At 57.2% G+C, this 19031-nt stretch overlaps 1 protein-coding gene across 5 annotated transcripts; it reads left to right on the top strand.

The window, feature by feature from the left end:
• The first annotated feature begins 619 nt into the window (after nucleotides 1–619).
• On the top strand, nucleotides 620–10250 carry OSR2 (odd-skipped related transciption factor 2). 5 transcript variants are annotated; one of them, XM_063390336.1, is made up of 4 exons: nucleotides 620–1692; nucleotides 7325–8051; nucleotides 8711–8810; nucleotides 9570–10250. In XM_063390336.1, exons 2-4 carry the CDS (start codon nucleotides 7396–7398, stop codon nucleotides 9750–9752), a joined length of 939 nt encoding a protein of 312 aa, XP_063246406.1. In that variant the 5' UTR covers nucleotides 620–1692; nucleotides 7325–7395; the 3' UTR covers nucleotides 9753–10250. The 5 variants fall into 5 exon arrangements, with proteins under 5 accessions (XP_063246406.1, XP_063246397.1, XP_063246388.1 ...); XM_063390327.1 differs by lacking the exon at nucleotides 620–1692 and adding an exon at nucleotides 4193–4461; XM_063390318.1 differs by lacking the exon at nucleotides 620–1692 and adding an exon at nucleotides 4194–4465.
• Nucleotides 10251–19031: the final 8781 nt, after the last annotated feature.

The following is a 19031-nucleotide window of genomic DNA, read 5'->3' as shown; positions in this document are numbered from 1 at the left end:
CAATGCTGATAGCATTGAACGTTTTAGGCTAGGAAAGTCCTCCTGTCGAGGGCTCGGGGCCCGCCGTCGGGGCAAGGCGGCAGCAGCGCAGCTGGCCCTGTCCTCTCCGCGGTCCCCGCGGCGCCGGCGGACGCGCCCGCACCATCCGTGACCCTCCTTGTGGCGAGGCCATCGCTGCGGCACAGCGCGCAGGTTCCGCGGGGTGAGCGGCCCCGTGAGCGGCCCGTGTGCCGCTGTGCGCACGGCAAGCACGGCCTCGGCCCAAGCGCTTTGAGCTTCTGCCCCTGCGCCGTGAGCCCCGCGGCGCCCGACTTGGAGCCCAGCCTCGGGCGCGGGGAGCCGGGCTCGGCAGCGGCCGGAGAACAGAAGCCCCCCGAGGCTCTGCGTTCCCTGGAGAGGGGAAGACGAGCAGGAGGAGGCACCCGTCGGCCTGGCTGCGGTGCTGACGCACGTCGGGGAGGCAGCGGGGCGGGCAGCCCGGGGAGGCGGCTGGGCCCGCTCCGTGCTGCCCAGGGGCAGCCCCGCGGCCGGGACCGCGGGCAGGGGCCCGGGGCGAGGCGGTGGCGGGGCTTGCGCGTCCGGGGAGACGCGGGCGGTATCCGGCCCGCTGAGCTCGTTGCGAGCTTAATTACACTCTTCTTCCATGGAAATTAATCGCGGCGATATTCTAGGGGGATCTGAGTCCGAGAAGGGAAAAAGGGGGACTCTGAGCGGGAGTTGCAGCGGCGGTGTCCCCCGGAGCCTGCCAAGCGCCGCGTCCCCGGCCGCCTACGCCTGTTTGTCAAATCTTGGCGTTTCCTGACTAGTTCATTGAAAACAAAACAGAATATCCCACCCAATAAATCGGAGCGAAGCCGGTGATGATTTAGTCACCAAGAAACACCAGCGGAATCAGATGCCAGATAGACGGGCGGTCACTGTTTTCCTTAAAAAAAATAAAATACATTTTAAAAAATTTAAAACTCAAGTCCTCTCTGTGTAGCCGAGTCGTTCCCGCATCGGCCTGTCTGTCGGCCGGCATTAGCCCAGGGCTGGGCTCAGTTCGCGGTTGCCCCCGCTGCCCGGCGACCGCTCTGCCCTGCGCGCCCCGGCAGCGCTCCCTGAGCCAGAGGCCGTCAGGGGCCCTCGAGTCGCTTCCCAAAGCAGGGTGCAGCGCTGCCCTGCACCGGGGATTGCGCTCCCGTCTCCTTCCCTTGGCGTAGCCCCTGTCATGAGCCAGAGCCGGCCCGAGTACCAGCTAACTCCTTCTGGCGCTGGCTGCGGGTGCACCCCTGACCCCCTTTGAAGATCTGCCCCGTTCATTTTCAGGGGGATGAGTTCCCAGCGGCCGCGGCCCCACTGCCGCCAGCGCTCCGTGCGCGCATCCCGCACCGGAGCCGCGCACGGGGCCCCGCGGGAGCGCCCGACAAGCGCCGCTGCGGGGCCTCGCTGCGGTCTCCCGGGCGCATTTCTGTGCTCAGAAAGGGGGGAATGGTCAAGGTTTGCCCCAAAATTCACGGCCGCGGAGGAACTGCTTTAATCTCTCCCTCGCAGCAAGAACAAACACTGCCTGTCTCCTTGTTCCCCTGGACGGAATCCAGCTCTCCGGATGAATTTTTGGAGGGGTGTGGGAAGAGAGAGCAGGGGGAGGCTGAGATAGCCGCGGCGATGTCTGCACCGGCGGGACGCGCGGATGGGAGGAGGAGGTGCGAGGTGAGCGCTCGGACGCCCGCGGATAGCGGTGCTGCCTCCGCGCTTCTCGGGGCCCAGCGGCCGCCGTGTCTCGGGCGGTGCGGGGAGATCCCCGCTCTGGGTCCGCCGGGACCCCCATCCCGGTGTGCTGTGTCCGCCGGGACACCCACGGCGGGGCCGGGCCGGGGCGGGCGGAGCGCGCAGGGCGCCGCGCCGACCTCCAGGCGGCGCTGCAGCACCGCGGGCTGGTGTCGCCGGGCACGGCGCTGTCCCCGCACCGCCCGGCCGTGCCCAGCCCGGCCCGGCCCGGTACAGCGGGCGGCCGCCCCGCCCGAGGGGGCAGTGCCTTGGGTGCGGGAGGGGCTCGCCCCAGGTGGTCGCGGAAAGGTGACATGGGAGTGCTGGGCTCCTGCGGGACCCGGCTGCCCGTGCCCCGGCTAGCGTCACCCCTGCTCGACGGGTGCCGCTGCCGTGGAGCCGCCCGGCGTCCGAGCGACCCCGGGCTCCTGCTGGTGCGGAGCGGAGGCGGCATTCCCGGTGGGCCTGGCGGCCGCTCTCGCCGCACACCTGCCGGCCGGGCCGGGCGGAGTCGCGCCGGGGTCACCGGCTGCTCCCGGCCAGCGCAGGCGGGAGCGGCGGCCGCTGCTGGTGCGAGAGCGCGGCGTAGTCTGAAGGTTCCACGAGCGGCCCGGGAGCGAACAGCCCGAGCAGCGACGTCGCACCGCACTGTCCCCCTCCCGAGTTCCCTCCGCTTTGAGGCTTTTTCGTTGCCTGATCGGCTTGTGATTTGAGGAGGTCGTTGTTGTTTGGGGATTTTTTAGATTCTGGTTTTGATTTGGGGCTGGTTGGGGTTTTTTTGTTTTGGTGGGGTTTTTTTCTTTCCTTTTTTTTTTTTTTTTTTTTTCCTTCTCCACAAGTGCGGCTTATTTCTACTTGCTGTAAAGGGCAAGAAATGATGGCTCTCCCGAAACAATTTCCCTTTGATCCTCGAGTCCGGTCGTGTTCTTGGTGTCCAGAATCCAGCAGTGCGAGGAAGAAATTGCGACTTTAAAGTCCCCTTTTCACTTCGTTCTTGAAGCAATCGGCCTCTTCCGAGAAAGCAAAACGAGGAGATGCGGGTCCTGCCCCCGCGTCCTGCCGGAGTCCCCCAGCCCAGACGCGGCCGACGAGTCCTTGCCCTGTGCAGGCTCCCCGAGGGGCCCGCACCCACCTCATACCCGGACCGAGGATATCGCTCCTTCTCCCGGGATTGTGAACTTCCCTATCCTCACTGCCCGGGAGAAGAAATGCTATTTATTTAGGGTGTCTGGGATTTAAAACAGAGCTTTTTCAAAGCAGAGATTTATGAAAAGAAACGAAAAAAAGCCCCGGCGGCCGGCGGCAGCTGCGGGCTGCAACGTGAGGCATCCTCGGCTGCGCTGCCCTGTGAGGGGACACGGCCAAAATTTCCTCTGCCGACCCTCATTCCCCTCTGACTAATTTTTTCTTACTGTACACTAAAACAAGAAAAAAAATCCCCATAGAGCCGTAATCTATGTCCTCTTTTCTACCTCGGGCTTGAATTACCAACATAGACCTTTGATAATTTTTCAAAGCTATCCTTTAAGTGCCATTTTCCTCATATCCTTCTGTCTTTTTCCAATTCTAGTTCCAATTTCCAGTCCAGATTATACGATAAATTCCCCATACATGTGATTGAAATAACGCACGTAACGAGATAATATTACAGATAAAAAGTGTAACCCAAAGCCGACATGTGCAACCAGCCTCATTGCAGCTATCGACGAACGTGCATAGAGCTCCCTAATCGAGACATTCGAAGAGGGTTAGGGAGGCCCCATTTAGCAGTAAATTCCCTGGTAATAAATCGAAACTGCTTTCGAAACTATGTGTCTGTTCCAGGTAGGGATTGTGTGCTTAGTCACCGCGCATGGGGATGCCTCCGCAGAGCTTCTCTTCCCCAGTCTGCCCTTGGGCGACTCGGTCGCAGTGAAAGGGCAGCGCCGAATCGCGGAAGGTCCATAGGGCGACCCGGCATGACGGCCACGAGCCCATTCGGACGTGAGCACTGCACTCACTCTCGGCGGCATGGGAACCCACAAAAACTCACGCTCTAAGTTTGGGGGTGTTATTTTAGATACTTAAGGCAGTCGAGCCGCTTATGTCACCCCAGCTAGGACATTACGGGCAGCCGAGATGGGCGGCGAGACGCAAGGAACGCGCACATACCCGCGGCCAGCAGTGGTACGGGGGGCGCAGAGCTGTTTTCGGAGGGAAAAGTCACCTTAGGTGACGCGGGGGGAGCGGGGGGCGTCCTGCCACTTTAAAGCCCAGTTGCTACCCAAACACAAGTAAACAGTGGGGCCGGCGCGGCGGGGCGGGGGCCGCGGCCGGGGGCGGTCCCGTCCCGTCCCGTCGGGGCGGAGCGGCGCGGCCCCGAGCGCGGGGCTGAGCGCGCCGCGGGGTGGGCCGGCGGCGGCGGCGGCGGGCGGGGACAGCGCTCCACGCCAGTCACCGCTGAAATGTGATGGACCGGGCAGGGGGCGGCTCAGACTCGCGCCGAGCCTCGCCGGGGTCGAAGGCGGGAGGCTGCGGGCGGGAGGCGGCTGTCTATGCCGGGGCCCCGGGACCGCCGCGGCCAGAGCTCCCTGCCGCCGCCCAGCCCTGCGCAACATGCCGGTCCCCGCCGGGCCCCGGCCCCGCTGAGCGCCCCCGCTGTGGATCTAATGTCTTCGTGAAGGTGCCGCGGCCGCCGCCTTAGCTTTGCCCCGGGAGGAGCAGCAGGCTGCGGTAGGTGAGTGGCTCCGCCGGCCCGCCCTGCCCGCTGCCGTCGGCGAGAGCGGGGCGGCCGCCTCGGGAGCGGAACCTGCGCTCAGCCGGGAGCGCGGGCCCGCCGGGTTTACTTTCAGTTCGCAGCTCCGCTGCGGCTTGGGGTGCGGGTGTCCCCCCTCCACGCCGCGGGCGCGTCGGTGCGAGGCCGGGCGGCGGCAGCCTCCCGGGATGCGCTCTCGGTGTCCTTCACGCGAAACTCCCTAGCAGGGAGAAGCCGGGTGTGCATGGATCGCGAGCTAAGCCGCGGGTCGCGGTGGAGAAACCTCGCTCGGGAAACACCTGGCTGCGCGGGCAGCGGCGGCCGCGGCTTCGGGTGAGGCCGCCGGGGAGTGGAGGCGACCCGGTGCCCACCCGCTCCCTGGGTAGGGCGGCAGCAACTTCGGGACAGGGTCCCGGCCCCGCCGCCGGAGAACGGGGATCCCGGGCCGGACCAGCAGGTCGGCGGCAAGCAGGTAGAGAGGGCTGGCCTGGCACCGGGCTTAATTTAATTAAGCTCTATGAATGGAAAGGGGAAAAGGAAGTGCCAAGGTTTAAGTAACATCCGTTTTTGGTTGACTTTCACACATCTTCCCCCCCACCCCCCCGCCCCCAACACACCTTAATATGAACGGCCTTAAAATCACTTACGAAGGCGCTTTCTGGTCTTTTTTGACACGTTTTACTAAAGTTACCTCCAAATACAAATAGTAGCAGATGTACCGCCATTCAGACAGAAGGGTAGTTTAAAAAGTTTCTAGCTTAAAATGAGGATTTCGTGCTCAGAATAGTTTTCTCAGAGTTGGTTCTTGGACACCAAAACGAGCGTGGTGCAATGATACCCCCACACAGAGCCACCAAACGCGGCTGTAGCAGAGGGACCTCTGCCCTACAGAAACACTGCATCACCCTTGGTCGTAGCTCCCTGCCGCTGGCTCCGAAACCCAGCCTCAAACAACCGGGATGGAGGCAGGAGCCGCCGGAGCAGCCAGCGAAAAGTGATTTAATTGCTTCTGTTTCGGTTCCTCGCGGAAGGTGAATAGGAACTCACACTACGACATCTTTAAAAATAAGTCTCTATATATAACCACTCCCCCCCCAATAAAAAGAGAGGGTCGCCATATATAATAGTATATATGTCCCCCGATACAATCACAAACGAGGAAAACTGGGCAGCAGTGGAGGAAGCTCCGGAGATCCACGACTCGCAGCAAACGAAAACAGGAGTAGGTAGCACTGCTCTTCACAGCCTCCTTGCCACATTTCTTTTGCCCCAGTCGGCCAATTGTGCGGTGCCACAAACGTGGAGGGAAGGTATTTTAGGAAAAGAATCGAAAAGTCTCTTTCCAGCCGGAGTGCACGCGGTGCCAGCGGAACGCCAGGAGCCGGGCGGCAGCGGCCCGGGCAGGGACACTGCTCAGGGAGCGCGGGCTCCGCGCTCGGGGAGCTTCCGTACTTTTTGTTGTTGTTTGGAGGGGGTAGTTTAGGATTTTTGCGGGGGGAGGTTCTCTTGTTTGTTTTGGAAACTGCGCGTTACCAGACCCTCCACACAAATCCCTTGGGGTGCTGGGTCACCCTCGGCCCTACCTCTTGTTTACAGGCCCAGAGAGACCCCAGCGTTAGCTTTGGCCGCTTTCCTGGGTCGCGGCAGCCTCTTGGCTGCTGGAAGTGAACCCTCAACGAAATCAAAAAAATGGAAACGACAGGGGCTTTCCCCCCGCGCCCATGTGCCCCTGCCCCGCGGGAGGCGAGCGTGGCCCCGGGTCCGCCGAGGGGAGCCCCTTGCGACGGGAGCAGCGGGCGCGGCGGTTTTGGTTGAATGGGCTGAGTAAAACCCTCTGACAGTCACACACAGCTCATTAGCTCACGGCCCCGCCGCTCCGGCGGGGCTCCCGGCCGGGGGACGCCCGAGGGGGTCCGGGGGTCTCTCCCGCACGGCTCCGTCCCGCCGGGGCTGCGCTCGCCCTGCTGGGCCCTGCGACTCGGGGGAGCCGAGTGCGGGGCAGCGCCGTGCGGGGCGGCCTCGGCGGGCCGGGGAGGCCTCCGGGCCGGGGCTCTTGTCGCCGCCGGTGGGATGGCTGCTGCGCGGGGGGCTGGGTAGGAGGTGTGCGTGCGGGGCAAGGGCTCCTTTTCTCTCCTTCGGTTATCTTGATAAATGAGTTGTTGTTGAAGGAAGAAAAATAAGCAACGGAGCTAGGACCAACGCGGGGTTTATTTCCCCCCGCTCCGCCCCTCGGGCCTGACTCGGCTCTTCGTGAACACCCTGCTCTATTCCGGGGAGGCCCCAGCCAGGAGGGGTCGGGGTCGGGGCCTCCGCGCCCGCAGGAGGCCGGGCGGAGGGTGGAAGCGACGCCGGGGGCCAGGTCGGCGCGGGGGGCAGGAGGGAGGCGGCTCCGGGGTCCCCGCGGTGCGCGCTGCGGGGGAAGGTGGCAGGGCGACGGAAAGCGGAGAGGCTTCGTCCCCGGCCGCGTCTCCTCTCCGCCTGTATTTTTACACGATTCGTTTAATTTGGATTTGCGGCGCCTTCCGTTGGCTCGGTGCTGGGTCTTCTCCTTTTTATTTTAATTTGGGGTGGGTGTTTTGGGAACGCTATTTTTATTTATTTATTTCCTACGCTTTAGCGTCTCCTGTGGAAGCGATCGCGCCGTGGGTCGGTGTCGGGCGCCGGTCGCGGCGGAGGACGGGAGCCTGGGCTGCGGCGGGGTGCTGGGGCCGCGGCAGGGCAGCGCACAGGAGCCGTGCCTGGCCCTCCGTGGCTCCGCTGCTGCGCTCGCCTCGGCTAAGGAGTACCATACCGCTCTCAGTAAAAGTCTCTCTCCCCTCCTTTCTCCCTCTTTCTTCCCAGGATTTTCTCCCCGTCTCGGAAGCCCGTCAGAGGCACCAGCTGCTCCGCCGGCTCGCACCCACCTCGGGAACATGGGAAGCAAGGCTTTGCCAGCCCCCATCCCGCTGCACCCGTCCCTGCAACTCACTAACTACTCCTTCCTCCAGGCTGTGAACACCTTCCCCGCAGCTGTGGACCAGTTGCAAGGTCTGTACGGACTCAGCGCCGTGCAAACCATGCACATGAACCACTGGACATTGGGCTACCCCAATGTGCACGAAATCACCCGCTCTACCATCACGGAGATGGCGGCCGCGCAGGGCTTGGTGGACTCCCGCTTCCCTTTCCCCGCGCTCCCCTTCGCCACGCACCTCTTCCACCCCAAGCAAGGGGCCATCGCCCACGTCCTCCCGGCATTGCACAAGGACAGGCCCCGCTTTGACTTTGCCAACCTGGCCGTGGCCGCCACGCAGGAGGACCCCCCCAAGGTGGGGGAGCTCGCCAAGCTGAGTCCCGGACTGGCCTCGCCCCTGACGGGCATCAGCAAGCTGTCCCCGGACAGGAAGCCTTCCCGCGGCCGCCTGCCCTCCAAGACGAAAAAGGAGTTCATCTGCAAGTTCTGCGGCAGGCACTTCACCAAGTCCTATAACCTCCTCATCCACGAGCGGACCCACACGGACGAGCGGCCCTACACCTGCGACATCTGCCACAAGGCTTTCCGGAGGCAGGACCACCTGCGGGACCACCGGTGAGGGACCACCACCACCGCGGTCGGGCCGTGGGCAGCCGGGGTGGGGCGAGCCGCTCGAGGGGGATGAGGCTCAGCGGCTCCAGGAGCCACGGAGACAGCACAGGAAAAGCCCCCGGCTCAGATTCAGTGGCCGCGGAGGGACCAGGGCAGCCGAAACCTGCGCTTTGTGTGGGAAGGGCACCCGCCTGAGGGAGAGCCAGAGGGGTTCACAGCCGGAGATGAAGATCCCGGGGCTTTTGTGCCTCTGAGTCATGACCCCGGGGGGTGCAGGGAACAGGACGGGTCGCAGGTGGGAGCTTTTCTGCTGATCCCCCACCCATCTCCGCACACTGCGGCCGGTGCCGGGAGGCGCCCGCGGCCGCAGAGCTGGGAATCCTCTCCGCCTTCGGAGAAGAGCGGGCTCGGGGCCGGCCGGCAGCTCAGATGCTGTCCCGGTCTGGCACCGGAGAATGCTGTCACGCTTCGACACGAATTATTGGAGATGTTTTGAACCGGTCAAGAAGTTTAAGCATACACAGAATAATAATGGGGAAAGGAAGAAAGAGGAGGGGGAGGGTGTCGGGGGGGGGAGGGGTCGAGTTTGGGGAAGCAGGGTCTGGGGTCGTGTGGCCCACGCTCCTCCGGCAGCGCTGCTCACCCCGCGGGTTGCCTTCCAGGTACATCCATTCCAAAGAGAAACCCTTCAAGTGCCAGGAGTGCGGGAAGGGCTTCTGCCAGTCCAGGACCCTGGCGGTCCACAAAACCCTACACATGCAGGTGAGCCCGCCTTCCCGGCCTCTCAACGCGTGTGCCGCCGGGGCTGTTCCGGCCCGGCCCGGCCCGGCTCGGCCCGGCTCGGCTCGGCTCGGCTCGGCCCGCCGCGGGGCAGGGGCGGTGGCCACCAGGGGAGCACGGCTCTGCTGCGGAGGGGAGCGAGGGGGGTCGGGCACTGGACGGCCCCGTTGGTCCGCGGGGGGACAGCGGCCCGTGGGCACCTCCGCGGCCGCGGGAGACCCGCGGAGAAACGGCGCCCTTGGGAGACCGGCTTAAGGCCAGCGGGGACGCGGTGGGCGGCGGGGAGGGAGCCCCGGGTTCGGGTTTGTCCGCGCCGCTGCGCCGAGGCGATTTTCGCTGCGGCTGCGGCCGCGGCCCTGCCCGGGCGGCGCGGGGCGGCCCGGCCGAGGGATGCAGTGCGGAGCGGGGCAGAGGGGCGGCCGGGCGGGCAGCGGGCGTCCCGGAGCGGGAGGGTGTTTTCCTCTCGGGAAACACGGGAGGCTGTTTTCCTCCAGGAAAACACAGGAGGCTGTTTTCCGTGTGCCCCAGGGGCTCGGAACATCGCCACTCGAGAATTATGAAATAAGGCTCTTGGGGCAGGATAGGGAGAGGTGGGCGGCCGCCCGGCCGCACGGGGGTCCTCTCGTTCGTGTCCTCCCCCGATATCTCCAGTTGTGCGTTGCGATGAGAAAAAGTGCAGTAATACGTTGAACCAGGTGGTTTGTGAAGGATTAATCCTTTGCTTGCTTCAAATCTGAACAGGAATCTCCACACAAATGCCCCACATGTGGAAGAACCTTTAATCAAAGAAGTAACCTGAAAACTCACCTTCTTACCCATACAGACATCAAGCCCTACAACTGTGAGCAGTGCGGCAAAGTGTTCAGGCGAAACTGTGATCTACGGCGGCACAGTCTAACTCACACCCCGCGGCAGGACTTCTAGAGCAGCCAGGGACCCGCGCCCGCTCCGGCAGCTCCAGCTTGCCCACTTTGCTCAAGGAGTGTATTGTAGGAACTCACAGGCGCGCACACACACACGGAGACACGCACGCAGACTCGGGGCCAAGCTTTCCTACCACATGTCTGCGAAACTCGTTTAGAGAGTGCGGACTGCAGGATCGGGCCCCTCTCCAACCCACACCCAAGCGTAAAGCTCATCTTGTAGATAATCGCGGCTCATTTTAGAGCTCTGTACAGAACGTGGTTTTTTCTTCGTTTGTTTGTTTTGTATCGTGTCAGATGCACATGGATACCAAATCATGGAGGCAAAGTATCTCTTTAAAAATGTATTTCAAAATAAATCCTTTTCTTTTTTCCAAATACCTCCCGCCTTCTTGTATTATTCTGTGACCATTTGGGCTTTTTTTTTCCTGCTGTGTCAATGCAATGGTAAAGCATATTGAATAAATTTCCTAGCCGGATAATTGTACTGTCACAACAATTTTGGTGATCGCTTTTGTTTGTTCCACTGTCGCTGTTGTGTTATCTATTGTTAAGTAAAATGAAAGTGCCTTATTTGAGAGTTTATAGCTCTATTACTTAGTAGTACGAATGTCTAAATATTAACTTCTGTACTTCTTTTTATTTTATTTTCCCGAACGATTTTTTTTTCAAAAGAAGAAAAACAAAAATATTTGCAAATAAACAGATCTTAGGAAATAATGCATAGAGCCGTTCTTACGCCAAAGCGGCTTATTAGTAACTTATTTGCAATCAGGCCGTATATTGTAAACGTTATCCCTCTCGCGGGGATTGCAGCAGGCAGCCTCCTGCCTTGTAGACTTTGGACACGGGCAATTCACCCGCCTAGACAGGGACTTTATCCTGCAGAAGACGACTCTGCAGAGAACGAAGCGAAGAGCGAGGCGCCGATCCCGGCAGAGCCGCGGCGCGGGGAGCAGCGATCCCCTCACCCCGTCCCCCCGCGCCCTCCGCGCTGCCGAGCGCAAGGCACGCCCAGGGGCTGGACGGAGGGGCGCTGGAGAGGGATTGTTCCCCCTCGGGAGACCCCACCCCACCGTGGGGGCCCCCGGGCACTCCCCGCCGGGGTGGCTTTCGGCTCGGCGTGTCCACCCCGCGGGCCGCACGCTCAGTGCCTGCACCGCGTCTGCAGCCGCAGGATGGTGGCACTGCACGATGGGCTCTCCTCCCCTGCCATCCCTGCAAGCCCCTCAGCAGCGCCTGTGGACTCTTCCGGAAAGGTGTGGTGCCAACACTGAGACATTTTCCCTGATACATTGCAGGGTGACTTGGATGTGCACCCCCTCATTACCATCCCACTGCTCTTGTCACTTCTGGCACCCTCTCCACTCCTCTTGAGTAGTTTGGGCCCCAAAAATTGCTCTGTCTCAGGCTGGGGGCAACCATCCTGCCCTACTCCTCTGCCAAATTAAGGACCAGGTTAGAATGGCAGGGAGAAATCCTTTCCCCAGGCCCAGGGAGCCCTGTCCAAGGAGAAAGCAATCCCCTTGCACCCAGCTCAGCAGAGAGGGCCTCGCTCCTGGGCTCCATCTGGCAGGGTACCAGAGCTCCAGGCTGGCCTATCCATGGGAAGGATCACAGATCCTAGGATGCCCAAAAGCAGCAGGTGCTGACAGAGCTTGTGCGGCCACACTGTCCCCTCCCTGATCCTCGCTGGTCCCTTGGCAAGGAACCACACTGCCTGAGCACTGTTAATGAGTAGCAGGTCAAACCCAGCAGTGCCTGGGCTGCAGTCAGGCCGTGGGTGCAGAAAGCTCTGCAGCGCTGCCTGCACTGCCTCCACAGGAGAACACCATGGGGCAGGGACTGTGAGCCAGCCCTGCTCTGCCCCAGACCAGGCAGCCAGGTGAATTTCCGCTGGTACAGCAGATCTGACAGTGCCAAACTCAGAATTTCTTACGTGGTCAAGGCCTGTCTGTCCATCTGCTCCTGTCCAGGAAGATGGGAAAGGAAAGAATGTTTCTGCAGCCAGAAATACTCTGAAGAGCAGCCTCCCTAGTCAAAGTTTATGTCAGTGCCATCTGGTCTCTTCCTCTTCACTGCCTGTGAACTTGCATCCCTTCTTTGCTGGGGTGCTGCACCCCTAGAAATATCTTTAGTCATACCCCACTGTGCTGTGTTGGCAGCTCTTGTTCTCCCTCTCCAAAATGCTTCTCTCTCCACACTGCTCCTCTCCAAACTTCTGCTCATGGGCATCCTTTGCTCCCTCTTCATGGGCATCTTCTCAATATCTGATGTCTTCCCCTATGACTGATTCTTCTACTCCCAGTGCATTCCTGTTCCCCCAGTAGGTTATTTCCTCTAAGTCCCTCTGTCCTTGTTGTTCTTGGAGTTCCTGTCCCCAGGCCGTTTTACGTCCCCAAGTGCGCGCAGCAAGGCTGGGATAACTCTGTTTGAGTAAACACTCCTGTCAGCATACATATGGGCTTAGTCCACTCCTCGCAGGCCAAGTTCTGTGTGAAGTTTGTTTGGAAAGAACTTAATCAGATGAACAATATCAAAGGACAAAATTAAAGTGATTGTATATAGCTAAGGTTTTATTTAATAGTTTGAGGTTGCTTGTTTAATAATCTTCCCCCTGAGCAGACACAGACTGTAAATTTATCTTCTGAGGATTTCTAGAGTTCAGCAGCCAGAAAAAAAGCCAAATTACTGAAGGGGGTCAGTGACAAGCATCTCTAACAGTTGGTCCATGGACTGTTATTTTATATTTAAACCAGTAGCTATCATCTTCAAATGTCAGAGAATGATCTAGTATTTCTCTTTACTATCAATACACTTGCCTATAGCACTGCCATGCCCCATTTTTAAAAATTCATCCCTCCCTGGAAAATTTCAGAGGCAGCTATAAAGAACATGTTAAAATACACATATGGTTTGTTGGTTTTAGACCTGTTGGGAACAGAAACAAGCTCTGTAAATCTACCTTTTGGGCAGGGCTAGAGGTTTTATAGCCATAAAGTTCCATCCTGACTTTCACAATGCAAACAGTAAATACAGCAATATCCCTGTGACTGCTGTTTGTGCCTCTGTGAAGTACCCTCCTCCCCTCTGGAAGTTCTCTGCTCAGTCATAGAACACAGCACACAGCTCCATGCTTCTGCAGTTTCCCAGAGCTTCCCAAACCACCTGCCTCCTGCTGCTCTGTGTTCCTCTCTCCCATTGCCACTTATTTTTTGGCACTGCTTTTTTTTTCACCTGCGCTGGCATGGCTCTGCCAGTGTTAGAGGCAGCAGCTGCAGTGCTGTAGCAGGGAAAAGAACTAGCTGTGCTACATACCAGGAAGAAAAGAAGAACAGAAAATAAAATTTCACAATAATCTGCAATATTTAGGGGCAAATTATTGCCCTTTAAGTTGCATTTGAAAACTGAGCTCTTTGCACATCAGTTGCTGAAACAGATGCTGTTCACAGCTGATGGCAGAGCAGCTCAGCCCAGCTAATTGTGCATAAAGCTTTTCAATGTGGTAAATCTTAGTTAGCAATGGCATGTCATGCTATTCCAGGCCAGCACAGACTATATCTGATGTCAGTGCAAATTTGCTGGCAAAGGCCAGCTTTATGCCAGTACACCTCAGGAACATGCATAGCCCAGATCTAAGTGTCAAACAGCCAGCAGCAACCCAGGAATGCAGCATGGCCACGTCTGCCTGGGTCTAGGGGCTGGTGCCCAGGGTCCCTTTGAGTATAACATGTGAAAAATCACTATTTATTGAACTTCTTCCTCTCTGCCTGCTCTCCCCTTTCTTTTTCCTCTTCCTTCTTCCTTCTCACTGCCCTACTTTGGGTGTTTGCTTCAGGAGTTGCTTCTCTTACCCCAGACATCCTGTACTACACCCTGCCTCCTGCCTAGTCTCACCTCCATCCCTTTCCCTACTTTTCCCCTCCTGTTTCTTTTTTGCTTTCCTATGTCCCATCCCACACTTCAATCTCTTTTCCTGAGCAATTTCCTACACTTAGACTTTTTGGTTCTCTCTTTTGAACCACTCCAGCTTCCACTTGTTTCTCATTCTGTCCTTCAGCCCATATGAGCTCCTCTCTCTCCTGTGACCCAGAGCTCGTGTCCCCTGGGTGGTACCTGTCACACGCTGCTGGTCCTTCCTTGCTGATCCCAGTAATTGATGCAATGGCCACGTGGCACTCAGAAGACATCAGAACAGGTGCCATAGATGTACTTGGACCATTTGAAGCATGCTGGCTCTGACACAAAGCCAGCAGCATGGTCCCAGGAGGAGCAGGGCTGGTGGCACACGCAGCTGGTGGCAGCCTGGGCAGCCCAGGGTGGAAGCACTGTTGTCAGCAGCACTGCAGCCCCCAAACTGTGTGGCCCTCATGAAGATGAAGAGCAACCAGTGATTTCAGGTGCAGGGTTCTGGCCCCAGGGTGTCAAGACCAAGTCTGCAATTAGTCAGCTAAGCTGCACTGGTGGCTCAGAGCCTCTAATCATTCCATGCTCCTAACACTGTAACTGCAGATAGTCTTCTATACAGAAAGCATAGAAGAGTGACTGGATTTACTAAACTGCATTACACAAGGGTTTAGGCAAATGTTCCTTTATTTTAAAATCGTATTGTGTTTCCAGCTTATATATCTCTCCTCATGGCACATTTCTTCCTTCCTACTTATGTAAACTTGTATTGGTTCTTTTTCCAACTTGGAACAGTGCAGTTATGACAAAAATAGGGTAGCTACCAGCCAAAATGTTATTTTTATTGAAATGATTAAAAATACTTATTTACACTCAAAATAAAGCCATTATGTCTGTATAAGACATTGATTTTAATATCTATTTTCAAAAATCCAGGTGCAGATGTTTATGAAACTTTTTACTAGAAGCTCCTAGTTTATCAAATGAGATGCAAAAATATCTACACTAAAATCAGTAAGCGTCTTTCCTAGATCTGCAGAATTCGGGCAATGGAAGTGTAAGCTGCTTCCCCTTCTCGGAGACCCCCTTGCAAGCCTGAACAGCCTCTCCCAGGTGCAACTTCCAAACATTACTTGGGGCTTCACGATGAGTGGAGCAGGACCCAAAAGTGTTGGGTGGGACCCAAAAGCAGTGGCCTTGCACCTTCGTCCCTACACAGTCAAGCTGGAGTGGTGCATGGTCACCTTTCCCTGGGAGGGTTTCTTCCTGTCAGCACTAGGGCAGAACTCTGCAGTACAGATTGACCAAAAAAGGTTAATCTAAAGTTTACAGATACAGAAAATACCGAGCTCCACCTGAAGTGAGTGCTGTATGCAGCAGGGCCCTGTTGGCATGGCTGTATCATTGGAGAGAGCACACTGGCTGTGTCCCCAGCCCACAGGCAGGCAGGGGCACAGGCAGCAGGGGAGAGCAGGGGACACGCAGCAGGGGACAGAGGCAGGGGACAGCAGGGGCCAGAGGCAGGGGACAGGCAGGCAGGTGGACATGACTCCAGTGGAGACTGCATGCTGTGCTGGGAGGTGCAGTGGCCCCAGGGAGTGGTCAGAGGTCTCTTCTCAGGCCTGGCAGTGATGGCTGAAGGTGGCATCTGTCCTGGCTGCAGGCTACCACCGGCCCCAGCAGCCAGGCCCTGCAGCCATCACAGGGCTGGCTTGGATTTGGGGAGATGAGGGGCACTCCTACAAGCTGTCCTCCATCGGGACCGCAGTGAAAGGGGGATGAAGAGGGTGCTGGGCAGTCTCTGGGACAATTGGGACTGGCCAAGTGAATATCCAGGCCTTCAGGCTCCATTTGAAATCAGCTTCCTCTCAGTAAGAGAAGGGGAGCAGCAGGACTTTTGCTTTCCTGAAATTCTTGTAGGATCCAGAGAGTGGCTCCATCGCCTCACACGGCTGAGGGCTGCAGCTGGGAGAAGATTACAAACCCGAGGTCTTTTAACTTTCCCTCTCTGCAGAAATCCCCCAGATTTCTGGCTCTGAAACCAGCTAACTTCACCTCGCCTGCAGATCAGGGATGGGATCAGGAAGGAGCCTGCTGGCAGGGCGGTGGTGCCGGTGCTGCCGTGCCGTAGGCAGTGCTGCCAGACTCCCACTCCCTCAGGCAGTGCCTTGACCTGAGGCTCCCTCGCTGTGCACTTCTCAGGGCTCTCCTACATGCCGGGGCATTTTGGAGACCCATTTGTTCATCTGGGGGAAGTAGATTGACTGATTGCTTGCTTTTCTTTTTTTCAAGTGTAAGAGGAAGCAAAACCTTCATTTCTTTTTTCCCTCAGAGATTATTTATAAGGCATTATCTCTACTACTGCCAGCTGACATCCTTTGGCGTCACTAGCGCTCAGTGCACTGAAGATGCCTCAAGGTGTGTCAGTCGTGCTTCACGTCAATGCGCCTTGATGTATCTCTTTGGCTGGAATTGAAAGGTACAGTTTCTAAATCTCCCGGTGACCCGATTTGCATGGATCACTGGTGCGCTAGAATGTAGCTACTCCTTCCCATCGTGTTAATGCAAGTTTGCCTGCCTTCAAAGCAGCCTGGCCTCCATGTGCCATGCTGAGCACGAACCGAGAGCTCGCGCTGGGGTCTCCGTGTGAAATGGGCATGGCTGCTTCAGACTTAGTAACTTCCACACAAGTTACACGCTTTAGGTATTTTCATTGCTGTATCACAGTCCCTTTATTTAAACATTGTAAATTCTTTTGCTTGATAAACATAGGCAGACAGCTGGATTATCTTAATCTTGGGGCCTGCAGTCAGCAAGCACAGTGAGTGCTCCCAGGCTGCAGAGGCACCCTCTCCTGCCCGGCTCCCGTGGGACCCCGCAGCTGCTGGGCAGCAGCGCTCAGTGTGCCACCAGGGAAAGGACCAAAGTGTCTGCGGGGAGCAGCCCAACACCAGCCCTGGTCACAGGCTGCCTGCTGGAGTGTCCCCGCAGCCAGCCCTGGGGACACCAGCCCTGGGGGACACTAGCCCTGGTGACAGGCTGCCTGCCGGAGTGTCCCCGCAGCCAGCCCTGGGGGACACCAGCCCTGGTCACAGGCTGCCTGCCAGAGCGTCCCTGCAGCCAGCCCTGGGGGACACCAGCCCTGGGGGACACTAGCCCTGGTCACAGGCTGCCTGCTGGAACATCCCCGCAGCCAGCCCTGGGGACACCAGCCCTGGGGGACACTAGCCCTGGTCACAGGCTGCCTGCCGGAGCGTCCCCGCAGCCAGCCCTGGGGACAGCCCTGATTAATACCTGCAGCAGCCCGGTGGCTCCGCGCGGCGTTGGCTGCGCACTGCCCCGTCTGCCGCACGCTGGCATGGGAAGGAGGGTGGCGGGAAGGAAAACCCTCAGGGGCCCTTGCAGAAGGCCCTGAGGCCCAGCTGTGATGGCAGATGGGATTCATGGGCAGCTCCAGCCCCGGGCGTGCTCAGGCTGCCTGCGAGGGCAATGCAAACGCAGTGCACCCACCCGCAGGGTGCCGTGACCTCCAGAGCCCTTTAAAGGACGCCTGGCTGGGGTACAATGTAAAACCCAGTGCTGATTTAGTCCAGGAGCTGGTTCTACTGGGATGAATCATTTAAACACACAAGCACCCCATGACTGTGCCTTTCATTTCCATCTTGTGGTCTCCTTTTCCCACCCCACAGAGGAAATGACGGCCTGATCCTGGGCAGAAGCCGCAACAGAAAAACGCTAGGACAACAAGGAAGCATTCAAAGGGGTTTCAGTTATGTATACAACTGAAAAAATCTGGGTGATTTGGTCAGATCCTCACCAACTTCTTTTGTCATGCACCTATTATCCTCTATTTTTATTTCATGAAAACTGGGTCTTGAAATTAATGCTGCATTAAGAGGTATGTGGCAGCTCACAATATCACACGTAATGTTCCTGCCAAGCTACGACCATAGCCTTGTCATGATTCGTATTTTCAAACTCCCATTAAAAAGGTTAAAAACAGATTTTCAGTTCAGTTGTGGGCACTTCACATTTTTCTGGGTCTCATTTTCCAAGTTAAAACAAATTCTAGACACACCAAGGTTTTAAATGAAAAATTAGTCTGCAATGCAGTCATGTGGTCCTGTCCTTTTCTGGGGTGCACAACAGGTTTAGTTCCTTAAAATCACCCAGTGAGTTCAAATGAGCTGGGATTATGACACAGGAGGGAGGGCTATAGGTGGGGATCTTGCTGCCTTTGCTTAGGTGTATCATGTAGCACTTGCATATCTACTTCAACAGGGTTTTCCAACTGAGAAGTGAGGATTTGGGCAAATGAACAAGATACTGCAGGCAAAACAGGGGATGTGGAAGTTCAGCCCCTCATCTACTGCCCAGAAACAGCTCCAATGTATCCTTTAACCCTGTCAAAAATGCAAATTCAATTTTCCTTTCCCACAGGGAATGAGATACTTGGCTTTTGCTACAAGGTACTGTATGTAAGACGATGCCGTTGGACACTTGCCACCACAGAGCAACCAAACTGTGGGTTGGTGACACCTTGTCCTGCAGTTGGTTGTCTCTCTAAACTCTGGGGCACAACAGATTAATTTCCCTAAAAGCCCTACTGTAAAATCCTGATTCAGGTGAGGGAATGGCATGGGAGCTTCTGTGCTCAATTGGCCTTTGCCTCACAGCCACTTGCAGGCAGAACTTGGTTGGACTAAAATTCTTCAGGTTTCAGCAACAGGAAATTGCAGATGAGAGAACGCTCTGTAAAATGCATTTGCACAGTTTCAGTCGCAAGCTGTGAAAAGTAGCAGCTCTCCAAGCCCTCAACTTCAGCACTGCTATTAATCCCATTTTTCTAATAGCTATTGATTGAGATTAATGGAGCATGAGGGTCTTATTGTAGTAAATATCCTCCCAATGATGCTAAAGAAACCCACATCTTGTCTTCACACAGTTTGCTGTCTAAATGTCCCAACAAACTCTCAAGCACCTTAAAGTGTCCCAGCCAAAATACAGATGGTTAGGAAGGTGACTCTTTTAAAACCTAGTTTTGAGGTGTTTTCTCTGCCAGGAAGCAGAACAGGCACCCTGAAATTCTCCTCTCAGGGTTCATGAAAGAAGAAACTAGGATTTTGTCCAGTGCCTTATTCTTTTTCCTTGGAGAGCCCCAGGGACTATTCTCATAAAGGTGCTTGGAGTGCTAGGCAGGAGAAAATCCCTGCCTCAAGACTGGATGGGCTTTGCAAACTGCCTCCGAGGACTTAACACCACTCTGGTTTCCACATTGCCCTCACTGGTAATGTAGACAGTCTGTGGTAGTATAAAAGCTGGTCAGGACGGTCAAATAAACTACCAGGACTCCCTGCAGCACTGAAACCTAAAA

Source organism: Prinia subflava, chromosome 1, assembly GCF_021018805.1.
Source record: "Prinia subflava isolate CZ2003 ecotype Zambia chromosome 1, Cam_Psub_1.2, whole genome shotgun sequence".
In the NCBI taxonomy this organism is placed as follows: Eukaryota; Metazoa; Chordata; class Aves; order Passeriformes; family Cisticolidae; genus Prinia; species Prinia subflava.
The sequence above is the reverse complement of the archived record's forward strand: the minus strand, read 5'-3'. Positions and strand labels throughout refer to the sequence as shown.

Excerpts from the sequence above, each read along its gene's own strand:
- OSR2 (XM_063390336.1), top strand. The coding sequence starts at position 7,396 with ATGGGAAGCAAGGCTTTGCCAGCCCCCATCCCGCTGCACCCGTCCCTG. Across the intron at positions 8,052-8,710 it reads GACCACCTGCGGGACCACCG|GTACATCCATTCCAAAGAGA; the intron begins GTGAGGGACCAC and ends GTTGCCTTCCAG. Across the intron at positions 8,811-9,569 it reads ACAAAACCCTACACATGCAG|GAATCTCCACACAAATGCCC; the intron begins GTGAGCCCGCCT and ends AAATCTGAACAG.